This window comes from Chelonia mydas, chromosome 22, assembly GCF_015237465.2.
Source record: "Chelonia mydas isolate rCheMyd1 chromosome 22, rCheMyd1.pri.v2, whole genome shotgun sequence".
NCBI classification, from domain to species: domain Eukaryota; kingdom Metazoa; phylum Chordata; order Testudines; family Cheloniidae; genus Chelonia; species Chelonia mydas.
Window position 1 is genome coordinate 12,400,428 of NC_051262.2, and position 27,774 is coordinate 12,428,201.

The window sequence follows — 27,774 nt, forward strand, 5'->3', positions numbered from 1 at the left end:
ACATTGTTCTCTTTTTTTAAATGCACGGCAGAGCTTCCTAAAGCTCTAGATGCATGCCCCATGGCATGAAGTTTATATGAGATCAAAATCTAAATCGATAAAGATACCAGGATCATTTTATACCAAGTATGATCCATTAATTTTCTCCCCTACCTGTACTCATCACCTTAAGTCCTAGGGAGATCCCATCTTAAACAACAACACATTTTATTCACCGTATTCATTTTAATTTCAACCTTATTTTGTGTGCAAGTATTTCATGCGAGTGCATGAGAGAGACCCAGTTAAAGCCGATGCCATTGACCTCACACTCTCTTGCCCTGCCCACATCTGCAAGGAGGTAAGCTCAGCTCCTGATGGCAAAAAAAGTAATTATTTTCGAAACAAGCTGCAGAACCAGTTGCTGCATCTTAATCAAAATTATTTTTCTTTTTTTAAAAAAAGGATATAAACAACCCTTCCTCCCAAAACCTGGTTAGGCAAGAATGTTCTGGGTGTGGGCTGCCTTGTATAATTAATCACACAGCTGTGGCTTCTGATCCCTTTGTAACATCTCTCTCTCTTGCTTTACCCAGCATAGTTCTGGTGTTCTCCACCTCCCAGCAGCTCAAGGTGTGTCACTTAGGCAGAGGCTTTCCTGCATTCTGCCTCCACTCCTTGCTGACCCAACCACCAGCAAGGTTGCCTGCTCTACAGAGAAGAGCAGTTGGCCAAAGATCTGCTCCGTGCCTAGAGGGCTGAGAAAGGAGCAAGGGTAGAGAAAGGCCAGTTCATCCCTCTGCACAATGGAAACAGGGTGTGCCACAAGGACAAATGGCGTGGCTGGGAACCAAGAAGATGTGACTTGTCTGTCCACCCCTAAGAAAGATGGAGAGGAGCTGAAGAAGTCCACCAGTCCCAGTGGGGGTGAGAAGGAAAATGCCAAAAACACTGGCAGTTCTTCTCTGGAGACAGGGAAACTGAAGAGCTCTATCTACTCAGGGACTGACTGGAAGAGGCCGATCATCCAGTTTGTGGAGTCAGACGAGAAGAAGTCAACCTACTTCAGCATGGATTCAGGGGATGGGAAGAAGCCATCATACCCTGGGGTGCAGCTTGGGGATGTGAGTCGGCCCCCCATCTCCTTTGTAGACAAAGGGGACTTGAGGAAACCGCTCTTCTTGGCAGAGTCAAAAAAGACCTTCTTCTCCAGTGAAGGAGAGGGCAGGAGGTCAGTGTACTCAAGCGGGCAGATGGGGGATCTGAAGAAGCCCTCCCTCCCTCTGGTGGAGACAGGGGACCTGAAGAGACCCAGCTACAACACCGCCAACAGAGTGTCCGGGTCGAGACCCCGGGTGAAGCTAGAGGAGGTCCTGTGCGACTCCTGCATCGATAACAAGCAGAAGGCAGTGAAGTCCTGCCTGGTGTGCCAGGCTTCCTTCTGCGAGCTGCACCTCAAGCCCCATCTGGAGGGGGCTGCTTTCCGGGATCACCAGCTGCTGGACCCCATCAAGGACTTTGAAGCCAGGAAGTGCCCGCTGCATGGCAAGACCATGGAGCTGTTCTGCCAGACAGACCAGATGTGCATCTGCTACCTCTGCATGTTCCAGGAGCACAAGAACCACACTACAGTGACGGTGGAGGTTGAGAAATCGGGGAAAGAGGTAACGCTCCCCACTGCCTGTTCCCATCATTCTTTCCACTCATCTGAATAGTGGATAGCCCCTGTTCTGTTCCCACCCCGCAACTCCCCCCACCCCAGAGAATGTCTAGGTATAAAGTTACTTACACAGGGGGCGGAGCATGCACGTATCCTTGACCAGACATTGCTGGTATACTGGATGACATTAGTAAGGTGCTGATATGGTCTAGCAGACTGATCTTGGGGATGGGGGTGGGGCAACCTGGGTTCTAGCCCCTGCTGTGCCCCTAGCTCACTGTGTGACCTTGAGCATATCATTTAAGTCCCAATTTTTTAAGAGCAACCTCACATTTTGAATGCCTCAGTTTTTCGGTATGCAAATGTAGTCAGGTAGGGCCTGGCTCGGGTTCAAGGTGTCTCCAGTTGGGGACCCAAAAGTGGCGGTCCTCAAAAAATCAGTGGCCACTTTTGAAAAGGTTGGTCTGAACCTCTCTGGGGTTGTTTTTTCCCCCCGTGGAGATGACAATAATGCTGGCCCTTCCTTTGCTGAGACAAAAACTGCACTGTCAATGCCAAGTGTTGTTATTACTGAGCTGTTCGCAAGTACAGAAGCTTGTAGGGCTGGAATCCTAATGAGAGGGAGTCTGCAAAAGAGTGTAGTACCCTCACTATTAAGTAAGGGCTAAAGAAAGACCTTCCTGCCTTTGTTTACAGTCTGTTTGCTGCGTGGATGTGGTATGTTTACTACAGAGGCACGGATTGAGGTCAGAGCCCCATTGTGCTAGGTGCTGTGTGGGCTAGTCCTTGCCCAGAGACCTTCCAATCTAAATAGATATGACAGAAAGAAAGGTTGATTATCCCCATTTTACACATGGGGGACTTGAGGCACAAAGAGATCAAGTGACTTGTCCAAGGTCACACAGGAAATTTGTGGCAGAGTCAGGAAATGAACCCAAATCTCATTCCTGTGCCTTAAGTGCAAACCCATCCTTCCTTTGAGGATTGGGAAGCCCCTCAGATACCATGGTGAACAGGACAATACAAATTCCAATATGGACAGAGCTGCTGAGAATTCTTCAGTGACACTAAACACAGAGAACTGGTTTAACTCTTCCCAAGGCCGAGCAAAAGGAAACTGCCTATCCTTTTCAGTTAAGTGCATGCAAGGGGGATTCCCAGGGAACCTAGAACGATCAGATATGTTAATGGTGAAGGAGGGAAGTCTATCTAATCTCGATCCTCTCATACGCAGTTTGTAATCTTGCTTGCAACATTGTACTCATCTAGATGCTTTTTAAAACCAGCCTAAGTGATGGTTTGCTCATATCTCAGCAACTCTCTGTATAAAGAAATCCCATCTAAATCCCTGAAGGTCTTTCTCAGTCTACAGGTTAATTTCATGCCTCGTTGTTACATTTGATGCTTTGTAGGATCTGCATCGCCTCTGTTCCCTTTAACATCATGTCTAATCTCGGGGAGGTCCCCACTTAATCTCTGCTCTCTGCCTTAGAACACTGGCCACCATGTTCCCTCTAGCGCTTCTGATTAACTCAGATCTCCAAGCGGCCCTGTATCGTTGCTGTTGCTCAATGGACCTAGAGCATCCTGATTGTAAGCAAGTGACCACAACTGGGCAGAAAGATAGCCTCCCCCCTCACTCAGGATTTAAGTGATGTTATTTGATTTCTCATATCTGTCTGTGTCTATTTATTTGGCTCTCATTAGTGCCACGGCAGAGCCCCTGGGGAACTCAAACAGGACTTCAAATACATCCCTGAACTGTTGTTGTTTCCATTGCTGCTAAGCCTAAAGGATTTAGGGGTTTATCGATATGAATCACTTACATGCACAAGGGTTTTCTAGACTACAGGTTTTGGCCATGTTGGAACGTGAATTAATTGGAAATCAATTAGTTCAACTGTAGTTACTCGTTTGTTTCTGGTGCTGGTTAATTCACTCTAGGCTGAGACATAATGAGAAAGGAACATGGGAAAGTGTCTATATTAGTATTTATAATGGCTTGTGAGTGGTGGAAGCTAATTTACTTGAATTAAAAGGCCACCACAAACTGGAGTCCAGAAACCTCCCACATACAATCAGGTCCTTCTGCTGCTCATCATCATCTAATAACAAGGGAAATCTGTAGGGATTCTCCTGCCTTGGAACCCACTGAAATTTATCCCAAATATGTTATTTTTCTTTCCCATTACACTTGATCCTATTGATTGCTTTGAATGCCTGAAAACACAGTAAGACGCACCAGCGTGTCACGTACCAAACTGTATTTTCCTTATTGTAGGCACCTCTACAGTCCCCTGACCATAGAGTCTGAGCACCTCACAATCCTTTTAATACATCTACCCTCACACCGCCCCGCGAGGTAGGACAATGTTATTATCCCCATTTTACAGATGGGAAACTGTGGCAGACAGACAGACAAAGTGACTTGCCCAATATCACACAGGCAAGTCTGTGGTGGAGCAGGGAATTGAACACTGGTCTCCTGGATAGCAGTCCACCTACCAGACCATTCTGCCTCTCCCTGTCTTTCCCTCTGCTCCACTGCTGAGTATCTGCTTAAAACCTCCGCAAGGCCCCTTCCTGGTTAGTTTCCTGCTACAGATTTAAACAAACAGTAACACATCCTCAGGGCCAGGCTGTTTAAAAAGCAACAAATCATAAAGCTAAGATAGCAGTACAAAACATCGGCAAATGATGGCTGCCGATAGCTAATGCACACACACAAAACTGATTCCCCAAGAGAATTCTGCAGCACAGATGACACCCAGCATTTTAAAAAGAGACACTCAGCTCAAAACCAGTTTTGTAGGCCTGTTTTCAAAGAAGGAAGCATCGGAAATACCCAACAACCACTGATCTGTAAATAGCATTGCATTACCGTCCATCCCTAGCCTTAATACTCTGTGTGTCAGATCATATCTAGTGGAGAGTGCTTTGATATTTTTTTCTTTTCCCTTTAAGGAAAAGTTTATATTGTACAGCAGGTTTAATGAAGTGGTTGAGAACTGACATTCAGTGACTGGAACTGGGCGTTGCTCGTTTCAACAAAGTGGCTTCTAAAGGGGACGCCTTTAAAAGGGGTGAACAAGGCTTTGAAATTGACTGTTGATTCTGATGGTGCTTCCACTCACTGCCCTTCCTGCATTGTTACAGACTGTCTGCTACAGAGCAAACAGTGCACTGATACGCACAATGGAGGAGCTTCTTTCCCCTCCCCCCTTGATGTAAGGTGGGGTTTTGGTCTGGCTTGTCTATGAGACCTTGTGTACAGTGGAGGTTTCAGCCACTGGAGAAGTCTTGCTACTCTCCTAGATGTGATCCTAATGCAGACACTCTATTCGAGGGCAGCACACCTTGCTCAGGTGTAGTTACTGACAACCTGAAGACCGGGTAAGCTGCACATCATTGCTTAGAGCAACTTTGCTTCTTCGTTAAGATTTTGTGTTGGTGCAAGTTCAGTCACACAGGAATCAGGGCCAAATCCACCAACGTAGATGAGGCCAGGAGTAACCTGAGCAGGGTTCTCCAACCTTTGCATTCTGCGGACCATTATGGGAGGGAGAGCTTGACCCAATCCCCCCCCACTGTTTGGTTCTTAAACTATTGGAAAAAGTTGTGCAGTATGAGAGCAAAGCCAATAGATCTGGACCTTGGGGAAGCCTTTCAGCACAGGGGAATTTTCCTTAAGTGGTGTGGAGCTGGCACAATGTCTCTATGATATCCTAAAAATCCCTCCTGTAAGGCTGCTCCTATGCATAGGTGTGGGGGTGGCTGAAGCCTCACTGTGCTCCGGCTATTCCCAGCTGCCAGAATAGCCCCTTTGGGCCACAAGCAGCTGAGTAGAATTTAGGCCAGCCCTGAGGCTGCTTTAATCTACACTGGATGCTAAACCGGCCTGCCAGGTAGCCCCAGAATAAAGGCAGCAAAGAGGCACCTTTCCCCAAACCCTCTGGTTGTGTGCTTGGATGTGCTCAGACCCTTAACTGGGTTTGAAAAAGAACTGGATGAGCTCACAGAGAATAGTCCATCAATGGCTATTAGCCAAGATGGCGAGGGACTCAACCCCATGCTCTGGGTGTCCCTACACCTCTGACTGCCAGAAGCTGGGAGCGGACGACAGAGGATGGATCACTCGATAAATTGTCCAGCTCTGTTCATTCCCTCTGAAGGACCTGTCACTGTCAAAAGACAGGACACTGGGCTAGATGGACAATTGTCTGACCCAGTGTGGGTGGTTCTTACCCACTAATGAATTGGGACCTTTGTCTTCAGATCTTTTAATTCTCTTGTCACTAGTTATGCTGTATTCACATTTCCTTCTCTTTCCCTTCTACCTCCCAGCCTATCCTTAGATTATTTTCCCTGTTCTTTTTTGTGAAGAGGTTTTGCATCTTCCATCCTTGTTATAAATTACCTCTCCACAGAGCACTCTAATTTGCTTCAGTTACCCCCTCTCCCCTGCTACCAATCCACTTGATTTAAACTGCATCTTCCTTGCCTTTTGCTGGTGTCTTCGTAAGCTTTCCCATCTGCTCTTGGCCCTGGTGCCATATCTGGTGTGGATATCTACAATAGTTAGATTCTGGCTACCTAAATTGCCTCTGATTTACACCAAAAATTGTATTCTTGCTCTAAATCATAGAGAAGTGTTTCTTGTTAAAACAGCTGCCTCACTCCTCCCCAGAGGCAGCTGCATTTCAGTGCTGGAGGCAGGGATAGTTATAACTTATACAATGAGCTAGTAATAATTGGGGAAATCTTGTTGGGATCCATTTTCATAAAAAGTACCATCAAAATTCAGGATCATCACCACCGCCATCCATCCATCAGCTTCAATTCTCCTGACAGCGCTTTCTATCCAGTCCCCCCCTCCCTTCAGAAAGGGTCGATCCATCCCAAAGAAAGCCCCAGTGCCCTGCAGACCTAAACCCCTCCACACTGTCACTTGCTTTTCAGCTACATGGCCAAGATCTTGTTCTTGACAACGATACCAATAACCCTTACGAGAAAGCCACCTTCGTAGTCCAACTCTTTCCTTCACTAACCATTCAGTGTTACCAGAAGGTAACCCAACAGACCTGGCTGTCTGTGAAAATCCCTTGCCGTTCAGTTTCATTTCTGAATTTGGGCTGGCTATTCGAGGATAATGGGGGCTTGGATCCAAAGGGTTCGCATCCCATGGCGTCCCACCTCTGCACCAATGGTTGACTGTGACACATATATGACATTGCACAGCCTGAGGGAGAGAAAGAAAGCCTTCAGGAAGGCTGCTGCGTGGTCAGGGACTGTTCCAGCATAGGCTGCTCTGGGTAACCTATTCCCTAAACACAAATCAAGGAATTAAGTCTCATCCCTTCACCTTCCTGCTCTGAGCAAAATCTCCTCTATCTTAGATATTTGTATAGCCCCCCATCCATTGTCATAGTACCTTTTCCTGAGGCCAATCCCCCTTCTTCCTCTCATTGTATGTGAGCTGGAGCTGGTAGGTGAACAAGCCCCAGACGCATCCCTTCCCCAGCCACTCAACCTGCTTATGTCTGTTTTCCAACCTCTGTACACCTGGAACTCCGGGACATGACTATGTGGCTGGTCACAGTCCAATAGCCCAGAGGGACCTCCCTGGACCTAGGAACCATAAAATGGTTTGGGGGACCCTTTTAGAGGATCATAGATACCAACAAGCAAAGATGGTTGTGAGAGAGATTTCGCGGGAGAAACAGGGATGCAACTTTTAACTCCGCTGAAATATATTGGAGTGGCTGGATTTTTTTTTAAATGGGGAAAAAACCTGGCAAATTATGTTTTCCCTGATAAATAGGGACTTATTAAAGAGGGACAGTTGGAATCAATGGGTCTCAAAAGCTGCTGCGGTTTGCCCAAGCTCAAGATGGCACTCTGATACCATGGTGATGGGCACAAGTGTAAGAACCTAGTAAATACATTTCCTTCGCTGGAGCTTGGTTGCTCTTGTTTGGCTGACTTTCTGCCATGCGCATTATTTATGTTGTGCAGCTGATCTCTTAAGTCACATGGTTCTCTTTCCACTACGCGACTGGATGACTGAAACCTTTAGATCCTACTTACACTACAACTATAATTAAGATAGGGAACCTAGTTACAAGGGTGGTTGAAATTGCTAGAAGTAGCTAGAAGATCTACTTCTGTTAGCCACAGCTGTAGCAGCTAAATCACCTCTACGTGGCCCAACTTAGTACCCCAGAAACGGGGACAGAGTGGGTTACATACACAGCGAGTGACCCCAGCTGCCAGCGGAGCCAGCGAGAGTTAAAGGTACTTTGCATCTTTGAAACTAGCTTTAGCTTAGCTATGGGATACGGCCCAACTGAATCATATCGTAAGCACACCAGCATTACAGCCAGATTCCCTGACTTCGTTACAATTATAGTGTAAACCCAGCCTTATTACCCAGACGTGGAAGACCTTGAAATAGCCACACAAATTCTCCTGACGCAATTCACTGTGCTGTGCAAAGAGGATAGCCACCCATCTTGGCTGATCCCAGGGACTGGACTAGGGACCTCCGGAGCTAAAGATATGAATCTCTACAACCTGCGCTAGGCTCTAGAGGTGGGAACTATCCCAACCTCACCCTTTGAAGACAGAATGCGGAGGGAAACACAGCAAACACTGATAGGTGGGTTACACAAACCCGTAATTGCATAGGTATTCGGGCTCTCTCTCTTTACATGAACATTCTCATCAACAAATAAAGCAGTTGTACAAATGTTCGTGGGAAGCCAATAAAAGGGCTTCATGAAGGTATCAAAGGAAAGTTGTGGATTTAGACCAAGCAAATGTTCCCAGTCACCCCCGCCCACCCCCTTTTTTTCCCCCTTGCTGCCTTCACCCAGCTCTATGAGAACATTAAAACCCTAGACTCAGAGCAAATTAATCCACAGTCCTGTCTAAACAGAATTCCTGCCGGGGGCGTCATCCCCTGGTTGCAACACTAATCAAACGTCATTCCATAATTACATGAAAACTGCTAGGGCTGCACAAACACGCCCTGGGTTGGGCCCTTCATTTCATACCCAGCTGAATTTTGAAACAAGCCTCTTGCCCTCTAGCTAATGACTCCAGCATGATTAAAAGCAGTACCATTTGCAATCCCACCCTTCCCAAGCAGGAGATTCTGCTGCTTCCTTTGCTTAGGGAGCCACATCTCTTGACCCAGCTGAAGGCATTGGGATCTTTTCCAGCTGCCAGCGTATGATCTCCATTGAAGTGGTGCCAGGAGCCTGTAGCTCCCAGCCATTATGGTTCAGGGCCAAATGCATAAGTAAAAGCAGAAATTCTCTTTGAAGTAGGCCATACGCTGCTCGATTTCATGGGTCTCCCCCTCTCCTCCTTCCCACAGACCGAGCTCTCGTTGCAGAAAGAGCAGCTGCAGCTGAAGATCATAGAGGTAGAAGATGAAGTGGATAAGTGGCAAAAGGAGAAGGATCGCATCAAGGTGAGGATGGGACGTTTCTCTTTGGCTTTCCCCAGCTGCTCCCTTTCCCCCCCTCACCCACACGCTTTCCAGTGTTTTTCATACTTGCCTGCCCCTCTTGCCTGCCCCCTTTTCCTGTGCTCTGATTTTCCCGTTCATATTTTCACATCACACTCATTTCTCCCTCCTTCCACTCCTCTCTTATCACCTGATCAACCACACTCACTCTAAGTCTGGGAGAATGGTGTCCGCTGCAATTCTCTCATGACACACCCTGTAGGAGACCAAGAACACAGAAGATGGACTTGCTAGATGACTATCCTTGTTACTTTCTTGCCTGGGGTTACTGGTGCTCTCTCTCCGTCCAGCTATCATCTCCAAAGGCTGGGTTGGCTCAACTATACCGGCATAGTTAAAATGATTCAGCCCCCGCAATATGGATCAAGTTATACCAATAGAAAGGTGCCTTATACTGACACAGCTTATTTTTGTATGGAAAAGGGTATACACTATACTGGTATATCTACATCCACAGGAGGGGACCAATGTAAATATCGGTCAACATAATTCACACCCTACCTGTACACCAGGCCCAACAAATTATGTACAGTCAACAAGAAATCCTGCCTTCTCTCAATCCTTCCACAACTGTACCTTGGTTTTCTTTTTTCCTTTAATATTATTTTGGGAAGCCAAGCTAGAAAGCTTCGGCCTGAACATGGGGCTATCCTTGGTCATTCTGGGACACAATTTCAAAAGGGCCAAAGGACCAATCCTCAAAGGTATTTAGGTACTTCCATTGGTTTCAGAAGGAATTAGGCACCAAAATACCATTGAGGACATGGGCCTAAGTGACTTATTTTCAAGTGTCACTTCAGAACCTAGGACTCTCTTGAAAGTCCAAGGGACATAGGCTTGTCTACACTAGAAATGTTTGCTACTGTCACTACACTGGTATACACTACACTGGTATACAGTGGTGTAGTTAACAGGGCAAAAACCCTCCAAGTGTGGACATATTCACCCCGGTACAAAAGTGCTTCTCCTGGGGCATCTTAGTGCAGTATATACAAGCTATATCAGTACAACTGCATACACACTAGAAGTAATAATGCGATCGCCATACTGGTAGATCACGACCCTAGCAAATAGAGTTATACCAATGTAACTTTTATAGCGTGGCCAGACCTTAGGTCAGGATCTCTGCTCCCATGGGCTGGCTGCTAAGAATGCTCTGCCACCCCCCAAGCCTCAGTCCCAAGAGTTTCACTCTAGTAAGTGACTCCCTTTAAGTGACACTGATGAATCTTTATTTTGCAGTAGCGCCCAAAAACCCCACCCAGGGTCAGGGCCCCATTGTGCTGGGTGCTGCTCAAACACAGGCAGGGTCCCTAACCCAGAGAACTTACCGTCTAAGAAGTCTCCATGCTACACTTCTCCCGACACAGCCTAGGATTTCAGCCTCTCCAGCTTGCGTTTTGATAGGATAGGGGATCTGCATGCACAAATGCTGCCTAACGGGATGAAGGAGCCTGGCCATGTGTGGAATAGCTGGAGGTGCTGGGGAGGGGTGTCTGCCTCCAACATCATGCTGTTCTTCCTCTCCTGAATCTACATTGCGGTTGTGTTCGATTGCTGGAGTCCCCAGTGTGAGAGCCTCATGCCATGCACCTTCTATCTCCCCCCACTAGAATTTCACCACCAACGAGAAAGCCACCGTGGATCAGCATTACAAAGAGCTGGTCCGCGACCTGGAGAAGCAGCGGGATGAGGTGAAGGCTGCCCTGGACCAGAGGGAAACGACCGCGGTGGAGAACATAAAAGAAATTGTGGAGGAGCTAGAAGAGAGGGCAAAGCTGCTGCAGGAGGACAAGGAGACCAGGGAGCAGATACATCAGATCAGCGACTCCGTTCTCTTCCTGCAGGTAAATCAAGGCTGCATCTTTCCGCCACTCCTGTTTCTACTGAGAAAGGGATACCTTTGATGGGCAGATGATCCAGCTGGTGCCACAGGCATAACAGAACGGAGTCAATTGACACTGGCTGGCAATCTTGCTGTGAAATGTTAGGGTCTGTTTTTTTGGAGACATACCCCTGACATAAGCAGGAATCAGCTAGCTGAGCAGGGTATCCAAGGCTTTCACCCAATCAGAGGGAGTTCACATGATACCATATTGCCTATGAGCGATGCACAATCTTAGCTGATTGACCCTGATACCTCTCCTGAAATCTAACATCCCCCAGCCTCCTCAGAGCCCTTATCTCCATTGTATCTAACTTCTCCTGTACCCAAATCTCTCTTTAGCCTTCTCTGCATTCCAGCCTCTCGGTACTTTAACCTCCACACCTTCTGGGTTGGCAGGAATTTGGCGCAATGATGAGGAACTATATCGCCCCGCCGTCTCTCCCGACTTACAGCGTCTTGCTGGACGGGGACACCATGAGCCCGTCGATGGGGCTCCTCCGGGATGATCTGCTGAACGTCTGCATGAGACACGTGGAGAAGATCTGCAAGGCAGACCTCAGCCGGAACTTCATAGAGAGGAATCATATGGAGAATGGTAGCGTTTCCCCAAGTTGCTCTTCCCTCTCTCTTTCTGCTTTCTGTTCATATCCAGAGTCACAGTATTTCCCTGGGAAAAAAACCTTCAACCTTCTTTTTTTTTCCCATTGAAATTTTCCAGCCAGCTGTGCCCGTTTCCCAGAGTCCAGCAAAGGAGGTGACCCAAAGTCAGTGATCAAGTCAGAGCTCAAAGGTCAACAGACTTAAGCTTCTGAGTCACTTTTGAAGATTCAAGAGTCTAAATTCTAAGGCCAGAAGGGACCACTGTGATCATCTAGTCTGCCCTCCTGTGTAACACACAATTGGACTTCGCCATCTGTGATTTAGGCCTTCCAACACTGATTGTAGCAATGCTTAAATATCTTTACAAATCTCAGGCACTTTAGAAAATTTTACCAATAGTTTAATGGACACTGCTTAGAATCTGGTTAATGAGTCCAAAGGTATTCAAACTGTTGGGAAAAGTTATTTAAGGTAATCCAAAAACTCTTTACAGCTGTCATATCTGCAAGCCACAGTTACACTTGAAAGAAGACAGAGTTTGTATCTAGTGACTGCAAGGAAACAACTCTACAATTACTTATTGGCCTTAATTAACAGACTCCCCCTGAGTCAACCCAACAAGCTCACCTGCAACCCATTTGATCTTTCATTGTTAAAAACTTCACTGGGAGAAATAATATATTAGTGGAGTGAAACCTGTTTAATATCAGTCTCCAAAGAGACTCTGCTTACTCTTAGTTATTACAACAGGTGCCCGCTTAATAGTCTTGCAAAGAGGCAGAACATTCAAACAGCATCCTGAGAGTTTTAATACTGCGGAAATAAATCTGAGCAAATAAAAGACAGCTCTATTCACTAATGTAAGAGTCAAACCAATGTAACTAACAAACTAAACATTGGGTCAAATTCACCTGTTTGCAGAGAGCTAGCAGAAGGCTCATGCTCCACTCAAGGCCTCACAACTAAGCTGAAGTCAGATGTAAGCAGCACGTAAGCCTCGTGTTGGCTCTTTGCACAGGGTCCTGACCCTAGAGTCAAATCCACTTAGATAGCTTTGTGCTGTAAAGCCCCCGTCACTTCACCCCATTCCTAGGGCATTCCAAAGAGCCCTGGGTAGGAACTGCAAAACGAAGGAAGTCTATTTTCAAAGGATCCATCTTGCAAGCGCAAAATGGTTTCTCCCTAAAGGTCTGAGGAAGGCCAAAGGCGAACAGCCCTGGCCTATGCTGCCCCCCCCCCCCCCCCCACCCCTCTCGCCTCTGCTGTTCCAGTCCTACCTCCGGCTGACCCAGGCTTTGCTCCGCTCCTCCAGGGGATCACCGCTACATGCTCAACAACTACGACTGGAACCAGCCTGACAACGTGAAGAGATTCTCCATGTTCCTGACTCCAAAAGGTACCGTGGCTGACCCTTCTCTCTCAAGCTCTCTGTCCGGCCACGGCTGGGCTTCCTCTAAACAAAGCATGGCAGATAAGACTCAGAGATGCAACATAGGCCTTGTAATTTGCTTCCTCTGACCACTTACTTTTCACAGCACCATCCTGGAATCGGGCAAATTCAGCCCCTTCACACTGTTCATGCCAGGTCTGGATCTGGCCCCATGTTTTCTGTCTAGCCTAAAAACACAGAGACATTTTTGCACTCTCTGAAACAGGGCAACAGACAAGGTGCTGGCCAGGGTAACCGGCTTGGAATGCTTACATGCTTCAGTGCAAAACCTATAGGAGCACAGAAGGGCTCAGGGCTTCTCTCCCTCGGACAAAGGTGTGCTCTTACCTTGTCTTAGACAACATGAAGTAAAACCCGAGCGAAGACGGGGCAATTTGAAGTTTTAACATGAGTTAGCAGATTGAGCTCTTTACCTCGACCTGCTAATGTGTAGGAAAGCTCAGGAGACTTGGGTTCTACTCCCAGCTCTGCCAAGGGATTGCTGGGGAACATTGGGCAAATCATGGCTCTGCTTGCTGCCTGAGTTTCCCCATGTATAAATTAGGGATAATGAGGATTCTTGTCAAGCACTTTCAGATGGATGGGGGGAAAGTGCTGTATAAGAACTAGGTATTATTATTATTACACATTTTAACAGAACAAGTATTTCAACACGTGTTGGCTGCTAATATTCATCCCCTACCAGCTAGCATATGTTAAAATATAACTTTACCTGTCTACACAAAGGTGTTAGCGAGCATGATTTACACAAGCACACCTTTTAGCATAGGTTTGCCTTCCCGGGGAAACTGAGCAACAGAACAACAGTGATCTAAGTATGCCAATATAGCTATGCTGGTATAACTCTGTTTCAGAATGCAGAGTGGCTCTCTCCGGTACAGCTTAGGTTGATTTTGAAGCTGTTTAAGCGATACCAGAAAAACGTCACTTTCAACCCTAGAACAGTTTCCACATGGCGAGTTACGTTAGCGTCGGTTCAGCAGTATAAATTTACACCTGTGTAACTACCTGTGTTGACGAGCCTCTAGTGAGGACAAGGGGCTGCTGCCTTGCACCTTGTTCTGTCACTTACACAAAGAAAATGCAAAGTAGGTATAAACTGTTACCCTCCTGAATCAGTAGCATTCTACACCCATTGTGTCTGGTGGAAATGACCTCACAGTGCAGGTTAGTCGAGAATTCGTTGCCAGTATAGATGTATATAAATAAAAAAGAGGCAAGAAGAGAGTAAGAAGATATGTGAAAATGGTAACCCCATATTTAAGGTTCCCATAGATCTGACATTTGGAACTGTCACCTTTCAGGTTCTGCTTCCTGTGTTTCCAAAACCACATTTGGATTTGCCCAGTGTTTACAGCTGTTGCTCTGCACAAACAGATGTGGGCAGAGTGTAGGTCTGTGGCTGCTATCTGTAATTAACAATGGCATTTCCCTGTTTTGCAATATCACCTGCTGGGTTTTACAAGGGTGCCATGTGAATGCCAACGTTGATCCATGTGTCTGGATTCCCACTTTTCCTTTAAGGCTCATTCTCTTCTCCTCCATTTCAGCCCATACATGGATTCCCTAGCAGTTGCCTTATTGGCTCCCACATGTGTTTGTGTGAATGACAAGGATGTAGCACTCTAGAACTCATCCCAGCAGTGCTGCTAGGGTACACTAAGGCTTCAGGGCCTGCCTCTTCCTCAGCCCAACACAACTGCACAATTCCCTACTAGCCTGCCTAACCAAGGATCAAGTTCTGGTTGTCAGACTGGAGAAGGGCATTTTCTGAAGGCTTCTTTATTTTGCATGTGGTGGGTTAATTTAAAAAGGAACCTAGATCCAAACCATCCCTGGTTCTAAGTTACAGCTGCTGCAGTCATGACACAGCTGCTTTAGGTCTTTACAGGTTTCATCCTATCAGGGAAATACTCTGGACAAGCCAGACTGTGGGCCAAAGTTCATGTAAAGAATCCATCTCCCCATTTCCCAGAGCTGGCTGCAAGTCAGCCACACCCCCTCTCAAAGCCGAAAAACTACCACACAGGTCCAGGTCTTTGGGCTGTTAAGCCGAATGTCCGGCCTCTGGCAGTGGACAATTCTAGAGATGGGCCAAAATCAAAAACCTGGATCCTGAACCCCTCTCAGCCTTGGGGCTTTTCAAATTTGATCTGAATTTTGCAGTCCGAGATCATCTCTAACCAATACCTGATGCTTCAGAGGGAGGTGAAAATTCCCCATAATGCACCGAGATACTCGCTGCACAGAGAGAATGGTGGGGATAGATATTTCCTCACTACTGCGGCTGAAGCATGAGATTTGAGCACACAGAATGCAGATATAGTGAAGTGAGGGGAAAAATCTTGAGTTTCTTCTGTCCAGTGTCACTGAGCTCCGCTGTGCTAATCCTCTTGGAACATAGAGATTACTACTTACAAGACTGGGGTTCAGAGCTGCAGTCCAATGTGCGCCCCACTTGTTACCTCCCCTTCCTACTCCATGCTGGAGGAGAACCCCTGCTTCTTTGTCTTACTGGGGAGCAAAGAGAAGCTGATCTTGCTACAATGCCTCCTGGCTGGGAGCAAAGATCTAGCCTCCTGAATGCCCCTCTGTATCTGCCAGCAACCTCTGCAGGTGCTGAAGAAGGGACCAGTCCCAGGCTGAAGTAGAGGGGCTCTCTTGGCAGGTAGGCCCTCTCCTGTTGTACACAGATTATAAGGCCACTGATCATCTAGGCCCAGCTCCTCAATGTATTTAGGCACCTAACTCCCCTTGACTTCCATGGAAGTTAGGCTCCTAAATACCTTTGAGGAACAGGGCTCTAATCTGACCTCCTGTATCACACACTCCATAGGATCTCCCTGAATTAATTCCTGTCTGACCTAGAGTAGATGTTTTAGAAAAGGATCCAATCTTGATTTAAAAGTTGCCAGTGATGGAAAATCCACCGTGACCCTGGGTCAGTTGCTCCAATGGTTAACTGCCCTCATTGTGAAACATTTGCACCATATTTCCATTCTGAATTTGTCCAGGTTCAGTCTCCAGTCATTGGATCATGTTTTAATCTTTCTCGGCTAAACTGAAAAGCCCATTATCCAATGTTTGTTCCCCATGTAGGAATTTACAGACTGTGTTCAAGTCACCCATTAACCAACTCTTGGTTAAACTGAATAGATTGAGCCTCTTGTGTCTATCGCTATATGGAGAACTGCACTGAATGTCCATTGAAGTCAATAGGACATTCACTTTAATAAACCATATGAGAGTCACAGATTAGTAGTGCACAGAGCTGGCTGAATGCTGCAGAGCCATGGTTGGAATTCACACAAATGCCCTCAGTCCCTCCTTGGTGGTTTGTTATTTGCACGTACACACTGTAGGAGAAGCAGCTGCTGCCCTAACAGCGCCCAGATTGGCACAAGAACAGGGGATTCGTTCCCTACCAAGGCTACTCCTTAGTTGGTATTTGCTCTCAATCATTTGCTATTTCTGTTTTAATCAGCCAATGAGGGAGTAAAATCAAGACCATGTAATTTAGGCAACAAATCACCTACTATGAAGAATAACAAACAGCACAGAGTGAGAAAGTGAATACTTCCCAAAAGACACAGGGGGGTTGAAAACTGTTTGTCCAAAGATCTCAGAAAAGAGCTACCTGTAGTAAAGCCATTTGCAGACAGCAAGATTGGTTCATAAAGGATTTACAAACAGGAAAGAGGGCTGGATCCCAAACAACTATTCCTCATGACGAATAACTTCACAGCAAGTGATCAAACCTGTACATTCCTTCGATACCCATCTCAGTGCATCTCTCCCTGCGTTTGAACAGACACCCCCTCTTGATGTAGTGCTGGGGACCTTGCATCCCCCTCAATTAGTTTTCAGACGAAGGTTTTTACCAGTAGGGGTTTTGTGACTGGGCACCACAGGGAACCCCTTAGCACTTGCTAAATACAGGGACAGTCATCTGCTTCAGAGCCCTCTAGCACAGTGGTTCTCAAACTTTTGTACTGGTGACCCCTTTCAAATAGCAAGCCTCTGAGTGCGACCCCCCCTTATAAATTAAAAACACTTTTTAGTATATTTAACACCATTATAAATGCTGGATGCAAAGTGGGATTTGGGGTGGAGGCTGACAGCTCATGACCTCCCCATGTAATAACCTCGCAACCCCCTGAGGGGTCCTGACCCCCAGTCTGAGAACTCCTGCTCTAGCAGCAGTAGCTAACTCAAAAATCCTCACAACAATCCCTGTGGCATGGGTGTTATTCTGCGCATGGGGAAACCAAGCAAGGTGAAATGACTTGCCCAAGGTCACACAGCAAAGTCCGTGTCAGCACTAGAATTAGAAGTCAGGAGTTCCTGGATCTCAGCCTGGGGTTCCACACACACCACTCTCTAAACCAAATGATTTAGTGCATGTGCAGATTAGCAGCGAGAGGTCTATCTAGAGGATACTACAGGGAAGCAAGCATGCAGTGCTTAATCTGATGGTCCCACAGTACCATATACAATGACAGGCTGCCGAACCAGCTAGTGCAAGTAATCCTATTGGATACTAGAGTGATGTGGTCAAAGGTTATTGGAGTTGGATTCATTTGCAAATCAGTCATTTGTGACCATCTCAACCCCTCATCTAGCAAGGGGCAGCTCTCTCTCTGTTTAAACCACCTGCCCACATCTGAAAAGTTGGGACAGGGAGGTTACTTGTCCCTGTATCTGGGAGCGGTGCAGGTGTTACAGCACGTGAAAGGAGCATGAATGGAAGTGCTAAAATGAGAGCAGCCCACAGGGTGGTAGCAGACGCATATCGGAGATCCGACTCCTTTCCTCTTTGCATATGCGCTCAGTGCCTAGTTGCTTGGAGGAGAGGTAAGCAGCAGAAACCCACATCTCTGCAGCAAGTGTTAGGGAAACCCTGAAGCACAAGTCTATGGTGGTGGAGGTGAAGTGAGAGTGTGTGTGTAAGCAAGAGTCCCAGCCTCTCCCTGCAGGTATCTCTGGCAGATCATCATGCTGACAAAGCTTGAGTGGGCAACTTAATGTAACTAATGATGGCTTTTTGTTACATTGACGGAGCTTCGTTCACACAGCTCAGAAAGAGGGAGAGAGAAGCCGCCCTTCTTTTCCCACCCAGGGCACTGTGAAAAGAACAGACAGACAATTCTTCTGCAGCTTGGACCGAGCCCTCTGGCTTGCTTTAACCTCACCTATACGGTGTTGGTTCTGATTCTAAGTCTGTTAGGAGGAATGTTAGTGAGCAACACCAGGGCATGGGCCTAGTTCTGGGACATCAGGAGCTGATTGCTGAACTGGATTCTCTTCTCTTGCAGCCAGTTTCAGCAACCGAGCGTGGGAATATTCCTCCTTCCAAAATGCAGAGGAGACACTTGGCATGGGTAACTCTGCTTTCTCAATGAAAGGTATTCATTCCTACCACCTGTGCCAGGGCTTCTCGCCGCTTTCTACCGAGTCCACCCTTGCCCTCTTAGCCACCCTGACGCTTTTGGGCAGCCCTGTCCCACTATTTGAACCTTTTCTATTTGGTTTATATCATCATCATCTACATTACAACCAGGTTCAGGGCCCCACTGTGCTACACATAGTTGGGGAGAGTCCCTGCCCCTTATAATCCAAATAGAGACAAAGGAAGTAGGAAATATTGCTATTCCCATTTTACAGATAGGGAACCGAGGCACAGAGAGATTAAGTGACTTGACCAAAGTCATGCAGGCAGTCTGTGGCAGACACAGGAACAGAATGCAGATCTCCTGAATCTCAGGCCCGTGGCTTACCTACAAGACCATCCTTCTCCTCATCTCTGTTCTGTGTAGATTGAAAGCTTGGGGCACAGACTATGTTTGTATAGTGCCTAGCACAATTGGGCCCTGTTCTTGGTTGGTCCCTAGGCACAACCAGACTTAACACTCGCCCTTCCTCTTCCATCTCTCTTCATTTCTCTGTTCATACTCTTAACATTTTCTCATAGCTCTTCCACGGCTAGCAAGATTGTCTCCCTTTTACCACATGCTCTGCCATTAGACTCCCCTCAGCAGGAAGGGCCTGATCCAAAGCCCTGGTGAGGACTCCCGATGACTTCACTGAGCATTGCCCAGGGTCCCAAAGGCTGATGGTGAAGGAGCTTTGGCAGACTTGGAGTCTGCCTAATGATTCTAGTTTGTGGCACACTGGTTTACTAGGGCCTGGTGCCGGTGCCATCCATACCGCATCACACACGCGCCGTGGTTTCTCAGGAGAAAGACTCTTCCCTCTCTATGCAGAGCTTTGACACCATACAAACACCCTGCTAACATCTACCTTCTCTCACCTGGCCTGGCCACCTCATATCTACTCCCCCATTTGCAGCTCTGGCCCTTCCCTTCCTCTGATGGGTCCTGCTGAGGTTTTCAAAGTCCCCCAAGGAGGTTGGGATTTCAGATCCCTAGGCAGCTTTATAAAACCCAGACTACCACCTTCTCCTTTCTCGTTTCTGACCCTTAAGAATCCATTAAAACTAAACGAGATAACTGTTGGATAATTAACAGTCCTTTGTTTGCATTCCCAGGGATCTCAGTTCCCTTCGCCCAGCAGGTGCCAGGCCATTATACAGATTGATGATTACACAGATAAGGACTTTTACCCCTGGAAGGCAACATCTTGAAAGTAACATAAGCTCTTCTCTTTTCCAGTAGGCAATGGAACTAAGATGCCGTATCAGTTCTCCCAGATGGGGCAGAGTTCACCTGGTGACTTCAGCAAACAGTCCGACGGGAGCCTCTTCACTAAGACTGGTATGGGGCTTTGGGGATTTAGCTGCTTTATACGTCCCTCTATCTGCTCCTTCCACCCCACCATCCAGGGGTTAGATTCTGTAGTGACTGACCTGAGGGGGGTGTTTAATCCCATTCTCCACTGCTCCCCCTGTGAAAGGCAGCCTGGAGTAATGGCACACGTGGCCCCCTGAACTCTCATTCCAGCTTGGTTATGGGAGTAGCTTAATGCAATGCAGGATTTTGCTAAACTTTGGGGTTGTCAGATCTAATAAACAGTTTGGGGTGATTTGTTGGGGGTCAGGGAGGGAAGGGAAAGCAAAGGAGTTATTTGGGCAGTAGTGGGGGGGAGGGAGGGAGGGATTCTGGTGAATGACATTTATTGACCCCTCCTTGTAATATCCTAATGGAGACACCTTTATGAACTTAATAATGTGGGCAGCAGTGTGGTCTAGTAGATAGAGCCCTGGGTTAGGACCCAGGAGACATGGGTTCTATTCCTGGCTTTGCCATTGGCCTGCTGGGTGACCCTGGGCAAGTCACTTCCCTGCTCTGTGCCTCAGTTTCCCCATCTGTAAAATGGGGATACTGAAATACTTTGAGATCTACTGATGAAAAGTGTTATCACCATCAATTAAAACAGAGGAACATGCACTTTTAGGGTGAAATCCTAGCCTCAGACTTCACTGGACCCAGGATTTCACCCTTTCCTCCTCACTGGCTACTGCCAAGAGTTGCGATTGCATCAATTCCTGCTAAACAGGGTCAGGCCTGGCCAATAAATGAACGGGAGAGCTCAGGATAAAAGCTATGGTTAGGGTTGCTGGAATGCCATCTTTCAGCTAAGCTGTAAATCCAAGGTCTTGATTTTTTGCAGTAATTAAAAATCCCTTTGCATTCTTTGTAAGAGTTAGAGCAATTAGTCTGGTATCTTGGCCTAACTTTAATTTGGCTAATGACATTCTGCCTCCATAATTTCCCCGAACATTTTAACTGGATAGGTTATTTTTTCACTCCCTTTCCCTGAACTGTTGAATGGCGGAGCCACCATTCTAAGAGATGTTGCAATCCACCCCAGAAGTGGTAGCCAATAGGATTCCTAACTATATGTATTTTCTAATCCTGTAATTTCTGATGGTGCTTTCAAGAAGGGGGTAATACACAGAGCAGATCATAACCCCACCACTGCTCCTAACTAGCTAGTTTGTATTGTCGCAGCTTACCCTGCAATAGTGAGACACCAAGCGACAAAGGTGCAGCCGCAGACATGGAAATCCTCCAAGCAGTCCATGCTGGTAAGTGATAAGACCTGGACTTGTGCACTCATGGGGCTTCAGCAAGAGAAGGAACTGCTATGGGAGCACACAGGACTTTGGGAGTTTTCGGGGCGTTTTGGATCTGGAGAAGGGGCAGCGACTGACTTCACCTGTGACAGTATTTCTTATTTTTCATAGTCACCTCCCGTGTCACTGGGAGATGGGCAGAGTTGCATGGTTCAGATCAGATTCCAAACCTGCCCATGGCTCAGAAATGTTTGGATGCAGGGTTTTGGTTCAACCCCATTTCAAATCTTAATTTTGGGGCTTTAAATGGAAATCTGCTCCAGTCTAGACTTTGCCACGGTTGCTTAAACTCTGCAATATTACTGTTCACTGCATGGGGGCAGTGGCGGATTAATGATTTTGCCATCCCTAGGCCCAGAAATAATTGCCGCCCCCCGCCCCGCAGCAGCTCCCACCCCAGCTCACTTCCGCTCCGCCTCCACCTCCTCCCCTGAGTGCGCCACCGGGTCCTGCTTCTCCCTGCCAGGGCTTGTGCACAAAACAGCTTCGTGAAGGAGAGGGGAAGTGGGGGAACAAGGCGCACTCAGGAGAGGAGACGGGGCTGGGGATTTGGGGAAGGGGACCGGGAAGGGATGGAGTTGGGGTGGGACTGGGGGTGGAGGGTGCCAAGTAGCACCAGGGGAAGCAGCCGCCTCTGGCTGCTATTATAAATTTGCCGCCCCTGCAAATTTGCCACTCTAGGCCTAGGCCTTGTTGGCCTAGGCGTTAATACACTGCTGCATGGGGGTCACCTATTATAAGTGTGGGCTGTGGTGCCTAGAAAACACATTCTCTGGAGTCTGCACACCACAGACCGGAGCATAAGACTACCTCACATACTGATCACACAGCCTTGAAGCCTGATGGGGTGTATCAAGGATCAGTCTTTATGAAAAGTGGGCCCATATCATTGCTACTTTGTACCTTATGTAATCATTTATACCACTCCAAAGTAGTCGTAAAACACTCCTAGACCCATGTGGTCATGTTTTGCACCCATTTTCCACTGGTCTAAACAAATACCAGTATTACCAACCCCATGTGTTCAAATCTCACAAGTCAGGCCGTCCAAAACTCAAGAGATTTTAAAAGTAGTACATTTTGGGGCTGATTCTTTTTACTTGCCTTCTGCTTTCTGAGCCTTTATATTTCATGTTTTCAAGATTTCCTTGAAACCATGACAGCTAGAGGCTTACTTTTCTTTAAAACAACAACAACAAAACAAAAGCAGAGATTCTTAGGTAATCGCCTGACTCCAGGAGCTGGGGCTTCACAAAAACACCAAAATATCTCAATTCACAGGAATCAGAAACGCTGGACTACAGAAGGTGCAAGGCCATTTTATTTAATTCCTAAATAAAAAAACATACTGGATTAGCAAGCCCTTAGCAAAACAACTGATCACATAAAAACCTACTTGAACCTATCTATCCTGGTTCCTTTATCTCCCTTAGCACTGAAATATCTTAGCATCTTGCAAGATCTAAATTAAATGCACGAAGAACCCTTTCTCCCCCTCCCAAAAGAAAGTTTATCTTTTAATAATTATTATGCATTTGTAAGAACGTGCCATTGCCTTAGGAATTAGAAAGGGAAAAAAACATAGGAGTTAAGCACACTTACCAGCTAGAAGAGAAGAATATAGCAACTACTTGCAAAATGGCTGCTTTAGGGAGACAGCTGTTTGGCTCTGCCAAATTTAAGGACTCGACCCAGGAAGGCATGCTGGGAAAATGTTCCCATAAGAGATATCCCTGCAGTAGGGGAAGTTAGGAGAGACCAGGAAGTTGCTGCTATAGCACATTATTATAATGGGGGAAGCAAGGCTAGAGAAGTGGGGTTTCCAGTTCCATCTGACAGTGATGAGACTGAGTGCAGATCTACTGTCTACTAGGAGTGAGCCCCACAGTGGGCATGGACCTGTTGTGACAGTCCAGTTCCACGAAGGCAATTCACACCCTTACTAGTGCCCTGTTATTAATCCAACAGTCTGGGTAGATTCCTCCCTGTAAACACTTGGATGTCTTTCGCATGCATATAGTAGTTGGGGCTATTTTATTTTTATGGCTTATATTCACCAGATAGACCTGAACCAAACAATCCAGATGATATATATGAGCACTAAAAAGTTGCAAAACAGATACACACGCTCTGGACTGCTGTGGCTCTGTAGGAGCTGTTACAGTCTATTGGGCCAATAATCTGGCTTTTAAAATAGCCTTAAATATGTATTTAAGTAATCCACCTTCTAAAAGGCCTGTAAATATTAATTCACACACCGGACTGCAATGCTCTAGGAGGCCAGAACTGCCGGCCCTCAGAGAGTTATTTAAAGGGGAGCTTTTCTTCTTTCTTTAATTATGCTGGAAATTGGAGCTGTAAAGCAAACAGAATTCACACACAAGAGGGCATTGAACAGTAGGTATTAGAAGTGTGGTCTGAACAGCAGGACTGGATGGACATGTGACATCCATCCATCCATCTCATGCTCATCATTGCATAGTGTATGCGATGTTAATTGGCATGATTAATAGAGATAAGCCCAAACCAGTCCTTTTAGCTATCTATCCAACCCTTCCCAAGACACAATCTGGATCTAGGTCAGTATATCATGATGAAGCAAAACCAAGGCTGCCTTTGCTTTTACCCCATTGTGCCTATGCTAAGCAGAGACATCTAGGTCATGAAAAGGCTGATTTGCTCATTTACCTTTGTGCTGGTTTAGCGCATATTCATGGCTGCACTAGTTTTGACGCTTTGGTACTCTGGCCACATCAGCATATTTTTGGAGTGGATCTCACAGGGCCCAGCAACATTGCTGGGAGCAGAGGCATTTGGGTAATTTCCATAAACAATGCCCTGCATTCCAGGAGGTAATTAAGAGGACCTGTTGAGCTGGTGCAGCTACACACAGCAGAGAAGTCATGGTAGATTTTACCAATACAGGTGGCTCTGAGTTGAAGATCTTGTCTGAGATGTTGCAACCAACTAGTACAACTAACCCATAATGTGGCTGTTGTGTTTTACAAGAGCTGCAAGCTCCCTTGTTCCAGCCAAGGTTGTTTTTTTTTACTACACACTTTTCCCAGGGGTAAACATGGCCAGACCATCCTGGTGGTAACAGCAGGATGACTAGTTTAGACGCTGATGGGAAGTGGCACAACGGAAAGCAGCAATGCATAGAGTGGGGGGAAGTTTGTAAAATAGATGCTCAAGTTCAGCTTTGTTCCTGCCCCTTTATCATTCACGAATATTCGCACAAACTGGGTTTTGTTTACACAGAAACCTATATTCACATGTGGACTTGAGGACAGACAACAGCACTGGTTATTTAACAATGGTTATTCCTTACAGTCACATTTAAGGGCTTTGCGTCATCCAGCCAGGGAGCAGAAAAACACCATGCAACTTAGCTGACCCATCACCCATAGTGCACAGGTCAACGTTTGTGAGCATCCTATAGATTCAAATTTTAGTTCATCCACAATTTTAGTTCTGAACAATGAAGAGCTACATACAAAAATCAAAGGGTGAAATTCAGCCCTGTCCAGAGGGCTGGCAGCAGACACATGTACCACCTAAGTCCTATTTTGAGGGCTCACGTGGGATTTAATTAATGCAGATACTTGGTGTAGACCCTCTGCCTCAGAACAAAACTCACCCGAAGCCTAAGTGCAGTTGGAGAATAGGGGCTAAGTTTGCAATGAATAAGTCAAGCGGCTCCAGTTTCCGAAAAAGGGGAACGGGTGGTGTCTCTCTGCTAAAAAAATGTCTGGAACTGTTAATATATAACAGTTTGGGTGGAAGGGGTATGTGGGAGGGCTAATTAGATGGTGGAGGCAGTGCAAATTGAGTGTAAGTCAAGGACAGACTGGAAGCTACAGTCCTCTTAATTCACATGCCCCGAATTCTCCATTGCAGTCACACCACCGCCCCTTTTACGTCAACAAAGGCAACGGAATCACTTCAAATGAGGCACCTTGAATCCCGCTGTCCATGGGAAAAGCCAGATGTGCCAGGAGTGGAGAACCAACCAAGAATTTTCACAGATGAACCTGCTACTATATTAAACTTCCTGCTCTAATCTCTGGAGAGGCTGGATTGGGTGGTCGGCGCTAGAAGAAATGAGGACTTTTCCCAACTCATAATCGGTCCCAGGACCGTTTTATATTTCCCTTGAAAGCTCTGCAGCCCCGGAGAACTGTAACAAGTACAACCCTTGTAGATTTCTTATTCCCTGTCTTGCAACACCCTCCTCTGCCTGCAGAGCAGATTGCTCTACTTCTCCTAGGTGCTTTGGGGAAGGTGGGATCTTAGATATGGTATGCACTGAGCCCTTCCCCTCCACAGTGTCATACCATGTGCTTCCTGCTCTCCCGACCACATAGTCGTCGTTGAATGAATTTGTAGAGCTGGTGAAAGGTGCCAAGTTGGAGTCTGAAGTCCTCTTTGAATCTAAAAGGCAGGGTCATCCCGGGAACTGGCAGGCCACGCTTTGTCTATGCTCCTCCATCCACCTGCCTCAAACCTAATCTGCAGGGACCCCGCCCCCATCAGTGGAAAGGGCAGCTCTGTCTCTGTGAGCCACTCAATCTTTGGCCTCTCTATGGAGACACTCTTGGGCTTCCCCTTGCCAATGTCCAGCGGTTACCACATGCTGGACACCACCTCCTCACTAAGGACAGCTCTGAGTCCCACCCACCCATCTCACAGTGGCCACCAAAGAAGCATCAGCCTATAACCGCTTCCAGTCACTCCTCCCCTGCGCTGGCTCCCAATCGATGGCAAAAAGGCTCTACATCCCATTAACATGCCCCCCCCCCGGCCACCGCTTCAAATTGAAAAAGAAAAGGAAAATCCATTCCACTAATGGAAGATTGATTAGATGTCTTAGGTGGGCGCCCCCGGCTTTTCCCCCCCACAAACAAAATTGGCTTATATATTTTGGTTCCCTTATTTTTTTCTGGATCAGGAATTAATTTTTTTGTTGCTCAGCGTAATATTTCAGGGTTGTTTTTTTTCTGACTGCGCTCTGGACAGAGCGGTCACATGACCGTTGCCAGCCAGAAAGCAGGGGAGAGGCGGTTAGTGTTCCAATCATCCAACTTAGCTTTTCCCTCTGGGCAACAGGGAGGGGTCATTGTAGCGATGGAAAAACTCCAAGAGCATCAGAGCTTGCTGCTGGAACTAAAGGCACATTGCAGGATCAAGGCCTGGCTCTCGGACAATGATAAGTCGCTGCAGAGCCGAGATGCGAACGTGTGCAGCTACTTTTCGTGACTTGTTCAGTTCAAGCCTTCCTCAGGGTCAGAGCCAGCCCACCCCTGCTCCCCGCTCACACACGCACGCAGCACCTGGTTGAGTGAGGTCACACCTATTGCTTGCTGAAAATTACTTTGTAGTTAATCCCCATGGCAAAGCTATGTGCTGTTTTTTAATCTGACTCTGCAGACAAAACTTCTGAGTCTGAAAGATGGTTGCTCCAGAATATTTGAAACGCCTCCTCTTTTATATCCGTGTTTTAAATGAAAGGAAGGGGCTGGGGAGGGAGAAGGGGGCTGGGGTTGGGGTTGGAGTTGGGTGGGAGTGGGGTTGGGCTCGGGTATCCGTTTGCTTTGATAAAAAAAAAGCTAGAGTAGCATGTGTGTGATATTAAAATAAACTACCGCCCGTGCTGTTGTTTTAAGTCCGGAGCGCGCGGGGGGGGGGAGGGGACCACAGGTCCCGAAGTCACGGACCTAGGGAAACAGCACACAGTAATATAATATGTTTAGCAAGCAACAAGACAAACCACAGGGGAAAGAGGCAGTGATGCATTGTCTAGATACCAGGGATGGGGTAGTTTAGGAAAAGGATTTCCCTGGCTTCTCTTCCAAATACAACAGCGGTTGCCTTTTTACAAAAAATGTCCCCGGTCTGGGCTCTTGAAAGGCACTCTCATTGTTTTAGTCTGATAAATGCTCCCACTTCCTTCATGCGTATTTGTTAAGAGACAGGCATGACTCCCACAACCCCAGATCTAAACAACCCACAAACTTTGGGGGGAGCTCAGATCTAGATCTGAATTTCATTACAGGCTCTTATGTCTATAATAAGGGAAACTGACCACTTTCTGCCTCCCCGAGACCCAATGTATATATGTCTCATGCCCATCTTGATGATATTCCCTACTTTAGCTCTGTACTCTTATGGGCCTGAATCTGATCTTGCCCACACCATTTTTTACATTGATGTAACACCATTGACTTCAGTGGAATTGCTCCTGATTTACCCCAGTGTGAGAGAAGAATCAGGCCCCCACTTTCTCCGGCCAGCACCCCTAGTTTGCTTGAGACCTTCTCGCCCAATGGAAAGCAATCATGTATCAGGCAGGGCTCTTGTCCTTACTGTACCTCGTGGATTAGCACTGAGGCTTAGAGGTGAATTTTGCATGAACTGTTTTATTATTTTGTTTGTCTTGATCAGCAAAGCAGAAACGCCACTCAGACTTCTGTCTTATCAGGCAGGCCAACGCTGTGCCGATGTAAACGAGGTTCTTGGAGTGTGCAACCTGCACTGCGGAAATAAAAGAGAAACCTCTGTCTGAGGA

The 27,774-nt window shown here is 46.8% G+C and overlaps 1 protein-coding gene across 2 annotated transcripts; it reads left to right on the plus strand.

Moving 5' to 3' along the window:
* Window positions 1-573: 573 nt before the first annotated feature.
* TRIM29 (tripartite motif containing 29) lies at window positions 574-27,774 on the plus strand. Of its 2 annotated transcripts, XM_027829228.3 has the most exons (9): window positions 574-1,643; window positions 9,021-9,116; window positions 10,787-11,020; window positions 11,458-11,656; window positions 12,974-13,057; window positions 18,427-18,516; window positions 19,783-19,884; window positions 21,082-21,158; window positions 25,107-27,774. In XM_027829228.3, exons 1-9 carry the CDS (start codon window positions 786-788, stop codon window positions 25,167-25,169), a joined length of 1,803 nt encoding a protein of 600 aa, XP_027685029.2. In that variant the 5' UTR covers window positions 574-785; the 3' UTR covers window positions 25,170-27,774. The 2 variants fall into 2 exon arrangements, with proteins under 2 accessions (XP_027685029.2, XP_037738282.2); XM_037882354.2 differs by lacking the exon at window positions 18,427-18,516 and having other exon boundaries at window positions 1,007-1,643.